The sequence below is a fragment of the Mesoplodon bidens genome (genome assembly GCF_964165515.1).
Source record: "Mesoplodon bidens genome assembly, chromosome: 16".
Taxonomy (NCBI): Eukaryota; Metazoa; Chordata; class Mammalia; order Artiodactyla; family Ziphiidae; genus Mesoplodon; species Mesoplodon bidens.
This window is the reverse complement of record NC_138173.1, coordinates 44,120,896-44,134,292: the sequence shown is the minus strand read 5'-3', so window position 1 is coordinate 44,134,292 and position 13,397 is coordinate 44,120,896. Positions and strand designations below refer to the sequence as shown.

Sequence of the window (13,397 nt, the reverse complement as noted above, 5' to 3'; positions counted from 1 at the left end):
CTTGAGGCTGAACTCCTGTGAGGCTCCACTCCTGTGAGGCTCCTTTGTCAGCTGTGCCTAAAGCAGGGCCCTAGTAGGTGCTCAGTAAAGAGATGTTGGAAAAGTCAGTGAGGCCAAGATGGAGTTTACACGTAGGTAGTAGGAAGAGCTCTGAGTTCTATAAACTCCAGACGATTTTTGCAACTGGTTTTGCAGGTCAACCAGGCACTAATATTTTCTAAGCTCTAATACATTTAAAGGAAGACGGATCAGGGACATTTCACACTGTGAATGCATCTCTTAGAACTTCCTTAAATAGACTGGGTGGAGGCCCTACCGTTTTAGGTTGGCACGTTAATGCGGCACCTGCAATTTCCGCCCTTCTTTTTCCTCTCTTCCTGGCTCCCCGGTCCTTGCTCCTCGCCCTGCCTGCGGCCCACCGCCAGCTGGGTCAATCCGGGCCCCGGGAACCCCCGAGTCCCTAAAACCTTGCTTCAGGAGAAAATACGTAATCATCATTACGTTTTAAACCATTGCAGCATGTGGTCTTTAAGTGAAAGCTTTATTTGGACAGAAAAAGGTAACCTACGAGAAACGAGGCAATACGGTCAAACCTCTTTCTTTGCCTCCCTTCTTGTTAAGGCCTCCACGGCCACCTCAAAGCCTCCATCTAAGGAAGCTGTCTTTTCCCCTCGGAGGTTGTAGGCTTTCTGAGAGCCTCCTTCCAGGCCTCAGCTCCGCCCGCCCGCCCCACCTCAGCCCCACTTCGCGCCCACCCATTGTCCCCTCGCAGCTGTCACTGCGCGCTGATCCCCAAATCCCGATTGGAAAACCAGCCCGTCGCTCAGCCCACCCTCTGGGACCGGACGCCTCACTGTACGCCGAGCCTTAAAAGGCCTCCGGCTGCCTTCCCCGAGCCAGCAGGTAAAGCCGCGGCGGCGGAAGGGAGAAAGGGAGGGGCCGCGCGCCCCGGCCGCCCCGCCCGGCGTGGGGGAGCGGCGGGCTAGCGGGCTAGCGCGCCACCACGCCCCTCTCCGACCCGCTGACCGCGCCCTCCCACCACCCCAAGTCCAGATCATAATGCTAGCGCCGCGGAGCCGCTCTCGTAATCCCGCCCCTCGGATGGCCCCGGGGGCAGCTACCACCGCGAAACACGGACGGCTGGGCGGGCCAGGCGGCTGGGAGGTGGCGGTGGGGGAGGATGTGAAAGGTCCCGGATGTTGCTGAACGGGAGCCCCTTCTAGAGGGAGTAACTGGCGCAGGCGCAGAAGGATTGCACGAAAAGCTACGGTGGGGGTGGGGAAAAATTTCCTCCTGGCTGGTTTAGAAGAGTGAGCCGGCGGAGGTAGCGGGGGGATCCGAAGGGAAGGCGAGTAAGGGGTGGGGGTATTGGTGGCCAGGAGGAAAAAAAAAAAAGAGCTTCCTGTTCAGGCGCACTCAGGACAGGAGTAGAAAAGCTGGAAGTCGAGCGGGCTGGGGAGGAATGTTGGGAGCGGAGACGACGCGCGCTCCTCCGCTCGCCCTCTAGTGCGGGCGGGCAGGACGGCCCCGCGCTGGGGAGCGGCGGTTGCTCTGGGCCCCCTGAGCTGTGGGCACCAATCAACGGTTGCCATAGCAGCGTTTGACGTCATCGTGCGTGTGGCGCCCCTGCTGCCGGAGCTGGTGATTGGAGGAAACCCCGTGTCTGCGGAGTGGCTGTAGCCTGTGAGCAGCGAGATCCAGGGACAGAGTCTCAGCCTCGCCGCTGCCGCCCAGAGACCGCTGAGCCCCGTTCGTCCGTCGCCACCCACTCCGGACACAGGTAAGGGACCCGGCCGCCGCCGCCTCGCCTGGCTCCTTCCTGTCCTAGGCCAGCCTTCCGAAAGCGCGGGGGCCGTCCCCGCTCCGCATCCCTTCAGCCCCACTCGCCCGGCGGGAGCAGCGCTTGGCTGAGGCGGAGTCTCCTCAGGCGGAGACGGGCGGCGGCTTCTCTTCCGCTGGATTCGGGCGGGCGGCTCGCGGCTGCTTCGGGCTACTTGCTTCCGCATCGACGCCTCGGCCGCGATGAGCGCCCGGCCCCGGTCCCGTCCCCCTTGGTGGGAAGGGCGCCCACACGCCAGATCCCCGGGACCCGCCCGGTCGCCGGCTCCCGGCCGGCCGAGGCACCGCCGGCTGCAATCTGTTCCCACCCGCGCCCCCGAAGCTCCCTCTTCAGCGCCGCCCCGCTGCCCGCTTCCGCCCGAGATAATGACTCGGCGGCTGCGGGCATTGCAGTGGCGCAGGTGAGGCCGCCCCCTCCCCGCCACCCCCCCTCCCCTGCCTCTCCCGCCCGCTTCTCGGCGCAGCCTCCGCGCCCCGCGCTGCGGTGGCGGCACCCAGCCCTCCCCCACCCGGGCGGCGGCGCGGCGGGAGGCCCGGGCACCGGGCTGCGAGCCGAGGCGGCCCGGAAGCGCCCGCCAGGTAGACCTGGGAGAGGCCGCACTTCGGGCGAGCCGGCTCCGGGGTGGGGCTCGCCCGCGACCCATAGCCGAATTTCCTGGGTTCCGCGGGGGGCGGGGACTTGAATATTCCTGGCGGGGTGGGGGATGGGCTGGCTTTCTGTGTCCGGGTGGAGGGGGGCTGGAAGCCCAGGTAGGGATGAGGATGGGGAAGACGGTGGGCCGCGCGTCTCGCTCGCTCCCGCGGGGGCTGGAACTGAAGGGTCCTGGTCTGGGTGTGTAGACGGGGACCCCGCTCTGCGGGGCGGGTGAGCCAGAGCATAACAGCCGGCGGTGGCCCTGCTCGCCTGGGTGTGGCTCGCCCCTCCCCCACCTGCCGCAGCTGTCGGATCCCCGTAGACTAAGTGAGCACCCGCGGTGGCCGGTGGCGGACGGACGCCGGTGGGAGAGTGGGGTGTGTCCGCGGCCGGCCCGTCTGGTTCCGTTTCTGCGGGCGGCGCTGGCGTCGGTGCCCTCGGCGCGGGCGGCTCCCCCTCCCCGGCTCGGGCGGGGGCGCGCGGCTCCTCCCTCCGGCCCCAGTGGGGGAATTAACACTCGGCAGTAGGTTGGGCTCCTTGACACAGATCCGCCATGACAAAGAGGGAGACTCGGGGACCGTGCGGAGGCACCAGCTTGGGCGGAGCCAAGGAGGGGGGGTTGCGGATGGCGCGGACGGGAGGGTTTGCACTTTAAAGTCGCAGTCGGCCCGTTTTCCTTTCACCCACCTCGACGTCTTAGGCCGGTTAAGGGTTAAATGGGTGCGGCCAGTCCTTGGAGCGCTGGTTATTCTGAGAAACCTAATCCATTTCCCGCTTGTACCCGAGGGGTTGGGGAGAGAAACCTTTGTACTGGTCTTAGATAATTTTCATTAGAAGCAGCGTTAGTCCGAGAGCATTTTTGAGTTCCTAGGGGAGAAATTAGTAATTTCAAGAAGAGGGGGATGGGGAGGTTATGCGATCACAAATTTTAGTTTTCGCATTGAAACAGTCTAGTTCCCATTCAAGCTCGCTAATTACTTGTTCAAACACAGAGGACCTGTGCCGATTTGGTTTTTTGAAAAAAAAGTATTGTGGGATTTCCCTGGGAAGGTAAAGAAAGGGAGTCATTTCCCGTAGTGAATGACAGTGACTCTTCTGTTCATCATAAATCCTGTACCCTGTGGGATCACTGTATGGGTTAGTATCTTTCTGTGCTGTTTTAGGACCTTTCAAAAGGATATCTTAAGGAATAGTAAAACGGGGGAAATTGAAAAGTCGGAGGAGCTTTAAAATGAGAAAGAATTAGGAAGTTACGATATAAGGGCAGCTCGGGTGATAATGTATTCAATTAAATTTTGACTACTAGGAACAATGCAGTAATTCTGCATTTAAACTGCACAGTGACATCAGAAACACTGGTGACACCGGGAAGCACTTAATATATACATTTTAGTGCTCGCAGATAGTAAGAATCGAAGTTCCAGGATTCATGGGTGTTATTTTTTTAAGACTGTGCATATAACAAGGTACAGATAAATGAAGCCTTAGGGTCAGTTATGTACTGATCCTTGGTGGTGGTTTTACATTCACAATATATTAAAACAAGCAGTTTGGTCATTTCTCCCAGAAAATTAGCATGCTACGATTAGCTGTTGCAAAGATCAGTGGACTTGGGGTTGGGGGGGATACCAACTAAAATTTAAACACTCCTGACAAGAGTAGCTATTAACAAAGTAAAAGGACGTGAATTGCATTCAACTGACAGGTATCGTGATTCTGGGAGTGTGATAGTGTAATGTTCTTCATAGGTGGTGTTTTCACTAAAAGCTGCTTAATTTTGGATTATTTAGTGATATTTGAAACGAGTTGAGATTTTGACCAAGTAAGATAACGGTTGGTTTTTAAGGCCGCCTCTTGGTGAAATGTGCTTTAACCTTATGTGAAATTAGGATCTTCTGAACAAAGATGAGGTAATGCAATTTTAGTTTTGCTAAACCAGTGTTAATGGCTTTAAATGTACCCTCTGCATGCTGAGCATGCCAGTTTTTTTTTCTTAGCATTTTTTTGTGAGGCTGCATTAAATTTCTCGTGTAAAGAATCTTCCATAGGTAATTAGGTTTGAGGTGTTAACATATCTTGTTTACAAAAGGTGTAATTTTCAGTCTGTTTGTTTTAATGGAAAAAAATATCTAAATGCTACTTTTTTTTTTTTTTTCGGCAGAACATCCAGTCATGGATAAAAATGAGCTGGTGCAGAAGGCCAAACTGGCCGAGCAGGCTGAGCGGTATGACGACATGGCGGCCTGCATGAAGTCTGTAACTGAGCAAGGAGCTGAATTATCCAATGAGGAGAGGAATCTTCTCTCAGTTGCTTATAAAAATGTTGTAGGAGCCCGTAGGTCATCTTGGAGGGTCGTCTCAAGTATTGAGCAAAAGACGGAAGGTGCTGAGAAAAAACAGCAGATGGCTCGAGAATACAGGGAGAAAATTGAGACCGAGCTAAGAGATATCTGCAATGATGTACTGGTGAGAATCAAACCATTCAGTTTAGCGTCGCTATGATATAGAGTTCCTGTAATGCATATCAGTTAGGTTACTCTCACCTTTTTTTTTCTTTGGTTTTTCTTTTCCTTTTCAAAATGGGGTGTTCTAGATTTCCAAGTCTTTCAGGGTGTCATTACTAAAAGATGTTAAAACAGTTGTATAAGTTAAATGCAAAGATGATTATCAATCAGTTCAAATAGATAGTAGTGTTTTTCTAATTGAAAAGGTAAAGTAATAGTATATCGTTTCAGTTATGGTTAGAATATTTGTAGTAGTTCTAGAGCTGATTTTCTTTAAAGTACATATATGGATGCAGGAATTTTACATACCCTGTTTTAGGTAAGATGTAATAGGAGACTCGCTGTAGACATAGTAGCCTTCCCTGGATTAGCCACTATAATGTTAATGTAATGAGTCAGCCTTGCAGAAAGCTGGCTTCACAGTTGCTTTTGCCTCTTCCTGCGTGTAAGTGTTGGAGGTCTCAACTTTGAACACTGACAACCACAATAAAAGATTATGAAAAACTCAAGCTTGATTTTTCCAGGTTCATTCAAGAAGTATTTTAAGTATTCAGTATCTACTTGTTGAAGCACTGCTTCTCTAAATAGCTTAAAAGAAGTGAACATTACATTTTGGTTAATTTTAAAATTTTCTTACAAATGATGATTTTCTGTAGCAGAAAAGTTTAAATCTGAGGATAAATTGGTAGAAGATCCAACCATTTAGCATATAACAACCTATATACACTAATACTTTCCCCTTTTAATGAACCAGGAGTTTTTGGAATAATAGAGAGATGCAGTATCCCAATTCTTCTGAAAATCCAGCTGCGCTACTTAATTATTTGAACCTTGTTTACGGAAGAACTACTATAATGAGCGATATAGGATTATTTCTCATGTTGTGGGTTTGGAGTTTTTGTTAAAGTTATAATGGTATTATGATTCCTTTATACTAGTCTGAGACTAGTGGAATATCTTCAGTTTCTAAATTATGAGTATTTTTCTTAAATGATAATTTTCTTTAGGCTATCTTTTTAAAGAACAATTTTTATCTTAACGTGGGCGCACAGTCTTCTTATATGGTATCTGTCTTGTGTGTGGTTTGTTTTTGATTGCTTACTTGAAATCTTTACATTGATAGCTATCATTCATTTCTAAGATGAGAAGGGAGTTCTGGCTTTTATTGCTACTAAATGACAAATGCTCATCTTGTGGTTTGCTAAGGTAATAAGAATATTTAAAATCTGAAAATACGATGTTTTCCTATAATAAAAAACATGTCGGGCTTTTCCCATCTTGCTCTGTTTAGTGATTAGTACCTGTGTACGTTACTGAGTTTTGTTCGCTCTGATGTTTTTCCTCCAATTATTATACCTAATAGAGCAAATAATTTTTATTTTGGTTTCAAAGAGTTTGCTACAAGTTATAATTTCCCTTAAGACAAAAGTCAATTTTAGGAATAAATGGGGGACGCAGTAACATTTACCCTCTACTTACAGCTTATTTGAGATTCCAGGTAGGTATTTGCATGTTTTCCACACAAGAAGTAAAAGGTCCTGTCACTGTGAGGATTTTCCTAGGAAAAGACTATAGCATTTTAAACTTTACTTCCCTTTGGTTTCCTTAACAAGGAAAAAAATAGGATCCGTGGGTGAGAATAACTGGATTAATCTCTAACTAGCTTCTCCTTGTTGATATGATTATTAAGGGGGTTTCATACTGGTCACTACCCATGTTCTCCTTCAGAATGGCACTGGCTTCTTACCGAGCCTAAACGAAATTTCCACTTCGAAAGTATAGATAAATGAAAGTTTAATTCCTTTATTATACAAAAGGCTCAGAGAATCCTAAACAAGCTTTTGCTTCCAGCCTTAGTCTTTTCGAAAGTAAAGCTCCATTAGTGATCTTTGCATGGCTCGTGCCTCCTAACATATAGTAGATACTCAAGTATTTGTTAAGTAAATGAGCAAAAAGGCTTCTTTTGGAAAAGAGGATAATAGAACTAGGTCAGCAGCACTGCTAATTTTCCAAGGGCTTTTCTGTTTCAACTTGGGAACATTCGATATTTACAGATACTGTGATTTGTTACAGGCAGGCTTCTTTCTTTCCCTGTCATCTTTTTTCAGGCAGGTCATGTTGACTCTGGAAACATCTTGCATAAAATTCCTTTTCCCCTTTTTAGTAAAATGGAAGAGTAAAATATAGCAGAACTGTTATTTCTCCTAGAGAAAAAAATTGTTTGAACTGATTTACTTGATGATTAATGAAAGTGTGCTTAATTATATCTCAGTATCTTACTTATCAAAATATAACCAGTTATAATTTTTATTACTCTAGTTTTTTTCTGAACTTTGACTTTTTTTTTTTTTTTTTTTTTTTAATTTTATTTATTTATTTATTTATTTATGGCTGCATTGGCTCTTCGTTTCTGTGCCAGGGCTTTCTGTAGTTGCGGCAAGCGGGGGCCCCTCCTCATCGCGGTGCGCGGGCCTCTCAGTATCGCGGCCTCTCTTGTTGCGGAGCACAGGCTCCAGACGCGCAGGCTCAGTAATTGTGGCTCACGGGGCTAGTTGCTCCGCGGCATGTGGGATCTTCCCAGACCAAGGCTCGAACCTGTGTCCCCTGCATTGGCAGGCAGATTCTCAACCACTGCGCCACCAGGGAAGCCCTGAACTTTGACTTTTAATTTGAGGAAAACAAGCAGGTAATTCCTTTTCAGAAGTAACATTGGCTGGTGGCATCAGTGATGAACCAGACTTAATTGTTCTATTGAGTACCTGTATCATACTGGCTAAGAAAATATTCTCTTTCTTCCTACTAGTGGGAACTAACCTCCACGGTTCAGAGTTCTTCTGAAGAGCTCTTTAGTCCATTATTAGGTTACCGCCATTCTGGTTATGTGCACTTTATCAAGTGTTTGCTTAATTTATACCATTTACTTAAGCAGAGAAAGAGCAGGGAACATGTTACTTTGGACAGAAGTTTTAGATCATTACTGTGGAAAATGGTCACTGGCTTTATTCTTCACAACACGGACTTCTCTTTATGCCAAAAAATTTGCAGGTTTCTTCCTTGTGTCGTTAAATTGTGAACTAATGTAGTCTGCCTTTTCTACCAGATCTTAGACCAAAAGCTCTCGTGTTCGTGGGGGAGGGAATCAACACCTCTTCTGCCTAAACTCACAAGAAGCCAAAAAATTGGGTAGTTTATCTTGAACATGATGAAATGGAAAATGAAATGAGGATATGCATACTAGATTGAACCTAATTCAAACTCAAAGAAGAATGTAGTGTCGTAAAAAGAGCTCCAGGTTTTGAGTCAAACCAACTTTTTACCCTTGAATAGCCGAGTGGCCTAAAGAAATCTTTCATCCCTCAGAGAAAACTGAGCTCAATTAAATGGGAATAATATCTACCCCATAGGATTGTTGTGGAGAAAGAAAATCAGGTGCTCTTAGTGCCCCAATTTATCTCCGTTTTGGGCTTCTGTTGAAAGCAGTGTCAGTAGTACAAACCTGTCTCTGATAATATAGAGGTCTCTCAACTCGGGGGTCCAAGAATGGGAATTAAAAGATCCAAGAAGCCTGAAAAATGGTGTATGTTTCTAGGGCAGAGGGCCCGTACTGGCCAGCAGATTTTCAAAGGTTTCATTTAAAAATTGAAAGCCACTGGTATAAGGTAAAGAATGGCTTCCTTTCTCAAATCAGTAAAATCGTAAGTCTGCCATTTGTGACAGTTGGCCACAGTAGTTGTGTGATTCAGTTAACTGCATTCCATTTTATTATGCTTCTCTACATTTTTAAGGTGTGGTTTTTAAGGTGTGGTTGCTGGGCTCTGGGTTTTATCTCTAGCTCATAGAACTGCCATTAAGCAGGAGCAAGCTAGGAAACCAGGCAGCTTTGGGGTCCTTCCTAGTCTGAATATGTTAACACATTTTTGACCAGAGACATATTTTGGCCACAGGCGTTAGTTTCTGCAGAAATCCCCGGTCAATAATGTGTTAATATGTGTCTTAGGCTTTAAAACTGCTATACAGAATTTTAAGTTGAAAATTACTAGGCAGTTCACTTATTGGAATAAGGGCTTCTCAGAAGAATTCTGCAGCGTTATATTCATTTTCACCACTGTATATATTTACATGTTTTTGTCAATAACTGCTTTTGGTATGTTTCAGAGTACAAAGACCTTATGTGACATAGCAGACAGCAACAGTCCCTTCCAGGAAGGAGTACATTGGATAGTCTTTTTGGGAATAAAATTCAGTAGTCTTTTTAAAAGAGTTTTCATGATAACCATTAAACATTGACCCTGGTGAGGTATTTTGTATATTTGGGAAGTCTGAGGTGTGTGAAGTGTAAATGAAAGTAAATAAAGGAACAAAGAAAGGAGAGGTAGATGTTTGCCATTTGGTGGGAAGGGGAAGAATAACAACTTGATCAAGAGCAACAGGTTACCTGTCCTTTTTGGGCACAGCAATACTTAGATAAGAATGAAGTCTTTCCTGCCTGTTCTAAGAGGACATATAGATGACCTGGAGATGTTTAGTGATTCGATGAGCTGTGAAGATACTTAAAAGTGAACTAAGAGGAAAAGATGAAAGGATTCAAAATTGGACTTAAAGCAAAAAACCTGAGGAAAATCTTAAAGTAGAGGAGGAACGTGCACACTTATGCATCTAATCTGCCCAAGAAAGAGGAAGAAATTGTATTCAGCCCTAGCAGAGGCTTTTGAATTAGAAAGGAGGGAAAATAAAGCTACCTTAGAGTTGTAATAGCGTATGGAGAGTAATTTTGCTTTTCATTTTTTTTTCCTAAAAACCCAACTTTATCAGTAAAGAAATCTTACTGGTAACACCTCAATAGTGGTACAGTAGGAAGACCCAAGTTAGTTGGTTAATTGGAAAGTGGTTCAAGTATGTGTTCATACTTGGTCTAAACATTTATTTTCAGTTAAAACAGATGTGTATGTTCATTTGCCCATTGCTAATGTGGAGCTAAGACCTTTTCTTTGAATATGCATAGATGCACAGTTTGGAAATAATTTACTAGACACCCCTAAAATAGATGCATCCTTTACAAAATGCTGTTTGAGTTTGCATAGCAGAGTGAGAACTTAAAAGCTAGAAGAGTAATCGGTTCATAATCCTAGAAATATGCAATTTTTCTAATCTTTTAGTTGTTTGAATAACCCAAGTGGTGTGCGTGTGTGTGTGTGAGTGAGTGTGTGACTCTCCTTTAAAAACTAGTCGTTCGGCGCATTCAGCTTAGTTTTCATAGGAACACTTCTTTTCATACTTATATTTCATAACATTTAAGTAACATACTATTTTAAGTAATTATAGCCAAATATAATGGCATAGTTCGGGGAACAAATATGGGACTCTTAATAAGGATGTAACTGCTGATAGAAGCTGAAGGGAGTTCCGGAGAGTAGCCGAAAAACCTATCTGAAGTATTTAGCTCAAAGTCGTGGGCATGATTGTTGTTTACTTAGGAATGAAAGGCCTAATGTAAAGCCAGTCTATTAGGTAAGTAGGATTTGGTTAATCCAGCAAATTAAGTGATGGTTCATTCTATCAGAACAGTAGGTGGGAACATTGCTTTATTTAAAAGCCTTTTCCAATAATTTTGCAGGAGATTAGGGGGAGAGAGAGGGGTACAGGTTAGATCATGAAGGGTCTACTATGTTATAAATTAAGGAATGTGGGACTTAATGGCCGTATGAAAACTTCAGGCAAAGGAAGTGACACCAGATTTTGCCAGCAACAAGGTGTGTTGATAGACATGCAAAAATAATTCTACTCTTATAAAGAAAACCAGAGCTTTTGATTTGACCTTTTTTTTTGATTTCCGATCATCCAGTTCTGTTCTTTGGACTAACTTTCTCCTTTTACTAATGTCAGAAATAGATTCTCAGTGCCCTCCATCATAGTTTATCATCATTCATATATTAACCTTGGGGTTTTTTTGGAATTGGGGCTTTAATCTATGAAAGACATAGGGTTTTTTTTTTCCCCCATGAATATATTACCTATTTTCATATCTGATGACTGGTTCTACCACATAGAGGGAGCCCAGTATGTGAAATAGTTCTTCATTTATAATATTAAATTAAATGTTATTGGACCATTTAGATTAATTTGACCACAAGTTTTTTATTCCAAAATAGGTGATCTTTGACACATTTATATTGAAGAACATGTATGTGTATGAGAAATTTTTTAAAAGTCAAAATTATGGATGTTCTGATGTCAGCTAAGTTAAAAACTTAATGTAGTCCATTGCAATTCTAATAAGCATTAGAATTTTTTTCCTAGAATTCCTGAGATATTCCTCTTGTAATTTCATCCTGGTTTCCATAGCTCTTTTCTTTATTATGGTTTTACATTGAGAATAAACACTGCCCTTTAGAGGATTTAGAATTGCTGTCAATTTCAGCGTGCTACAAGCAAGAGTTCATCTTCCTTTTGAAACTACTTGTCCTTTCTAACCTCTTAATTTTTAGCACATTTTCTAGACTTAATCAAAATGACATCTTGGACTGAACTTCATTTTCTGATTGCAAGTTATTGCTGTGTTGCCTACATCATAGGTTCTCAACCCTTTACATTGTTGATACTCATTTGTATGATGCACTCCCATGGGTAGTACCCAGGATTCTTTGTCATTGCCATTGTACTAGTTAGTAGTAGTTCTACCCATTACTCTCCCACTCAGAAGCATATTGGCAAGAAAGTGATGGTGTGAGGAAGGGTAAACTTGACCTAATTTTAATGGACAGAAAATAAATTGTAAACCTTTTACAGCTAGTGGTGGTCATTCACTCGGACTTGCTATCTTTACTGTTCTTTTCCCAGTTCTGTGCTTATATACAGACAGCTCTTACTCTTCTTACCCTTTTTTTTTTTTTTTGCGGTATGCGGGCCTCTCACTGTTGTGGCCTCTCCCCGTTGCGGAGCACAGGCTCCGGACGCGCAGGCTCAACGGCCATGGCTCACAGGCCCAGCCGCTCCGCAGCATGTGGGATCTTCCCAGACGGGGCACGAACCCGTGTCCCCTGCATTGGCAGGCGGACGCTCAACCACTGCGCCACCAGGGAAGCCCTCTTCTTACCTTTTTATAAAACAGTGCTTTCCTTCTGTTCATTTGCTCCATCTTTGCCAGAATACCCTCTATAAAGCCTTCAGCTCTACTTTGGTCTTATTACTTTCCCTGACACAAGCCATTGCTAATTCCCATCTTTATGGCCCGAGGGTTTCCTGAGAGTTTCATTACTCTGATTTGTAACTTATTTTAATTTTGAAGTCCATGTTGTTTTTGAACTTTAGAAGATTGGCTCTATTTCTTTATTCCCCTTAAAAACAGGACCATTGACATTTGTGGTATTTAATATGTAAAGTACGCTGAAGGAATGATACGCTTAATATTTAGTTGGCACAAATTTGAATTTGGCTTGGGAGAAATGGCATGTTTAGCCACCACATTCTTATCAGTTCCCATTGTACTAAGTACATTTCTTTGCAATGGGTCATTCTCCTTTATTCTGTAGTGAGCATTTCCCTATAATGATGAAAAACTTGTATCTGTAAAAATTGCTATGCAGTAGCAGTTATCATTTGTCACTGATATAGTTTTGCATTTTCTGGTAAGGTATAATGTGACATAAGTAGTGATGTAGTATAAAATAGTCTTATATCTTGGCAGATTTCACTAATGTTTTTCTGTTGGCGTTAGTTTGCTATAGTGTGGATCTTGGGGGCAGCAAAGCATGGTGGAATATATCTGACTTCTACCAGTATGGTCCTGTTGTATGGCACATTCATGTTTGTTTGTATTGGAATAGATAACTAAAAGGTTTCAGCATATAAGCTTTTTCTTTCTTTCGACAGAATTTGTGAGTTTTCTTCCATTCTCCCCCAAATAAAAATACGGTTACAGTGGTATTAGCTACAGGTAGGATGGCAAAGTAAGAATGTAAGGACAGTCAGTCAAATGTTAATCTGTAGAGTTAAGTAAGTCAAACTAAGACTTTGTCCAATTGGTTGACTTGTATGCATGTTCATTCTTTTTCTTTTTCCTTTTTTTTTTTTTTTTTTTTTTTTGCGGTACGCGGGCCTCTCACCACTGTGGCCTCTCCCGCTGCGGAGCACAGGCTCCGGACGCGCAGGCTCAGCTGCCATGGCTCACGGGCCTAGCCGCTCCGCGGCATGTGGGATCCTCCCGGACTGGGGCACGAACCCGCCTCCCCTGCATCGGCAGGCGGACTCTCAGCCACTGCGCCACCACGGAAGCCCTGCATGTTCATTCTTTTAAAACCTAGAAAAGGTGCAATTTTTTTTTTTTTTCTTCTGCGGTACGCGGGCCTCTCACTGCTGTGGTCCCTCCCGTTGCGGAGCACAGGCTCCGGACACGCAGGCCCAGCGGCCATGGCTCACAGGCC

At 44.7% G+C, this 13,397-nt stretch overlaps 1 protein-coding gene across 1 annotated transcript in view; it reads left to right on the top strand.

Moving 5' to 3' along the window:
* Positions 1-1,423: 1,423 nt before the first annotated feature.
* The window catches only part of YWHAZ (tyrosine 3-monooxygenase/tryptophan 5-monooxygenase activation protein zeta), a 33,445-nt gene continuing 21,471 nt past the window's right edge, over positions 1,424-13,397 (top strand). The window contains exons 1-2 of the mRNA XM_081258820.1: positions 1,424-1,780; positions 4,635-4,939. Coding sequence (XP_081114946.1) covers positions 4,646-4,939 — 294 coding nt within the window. The 5' untranslated portion in view covers positions 1,424-1,780; positions 4,635-4,645. The remainder of the gene's footprint in view (positions 1,781-4,634; positions 4,940-13,397) is intronic.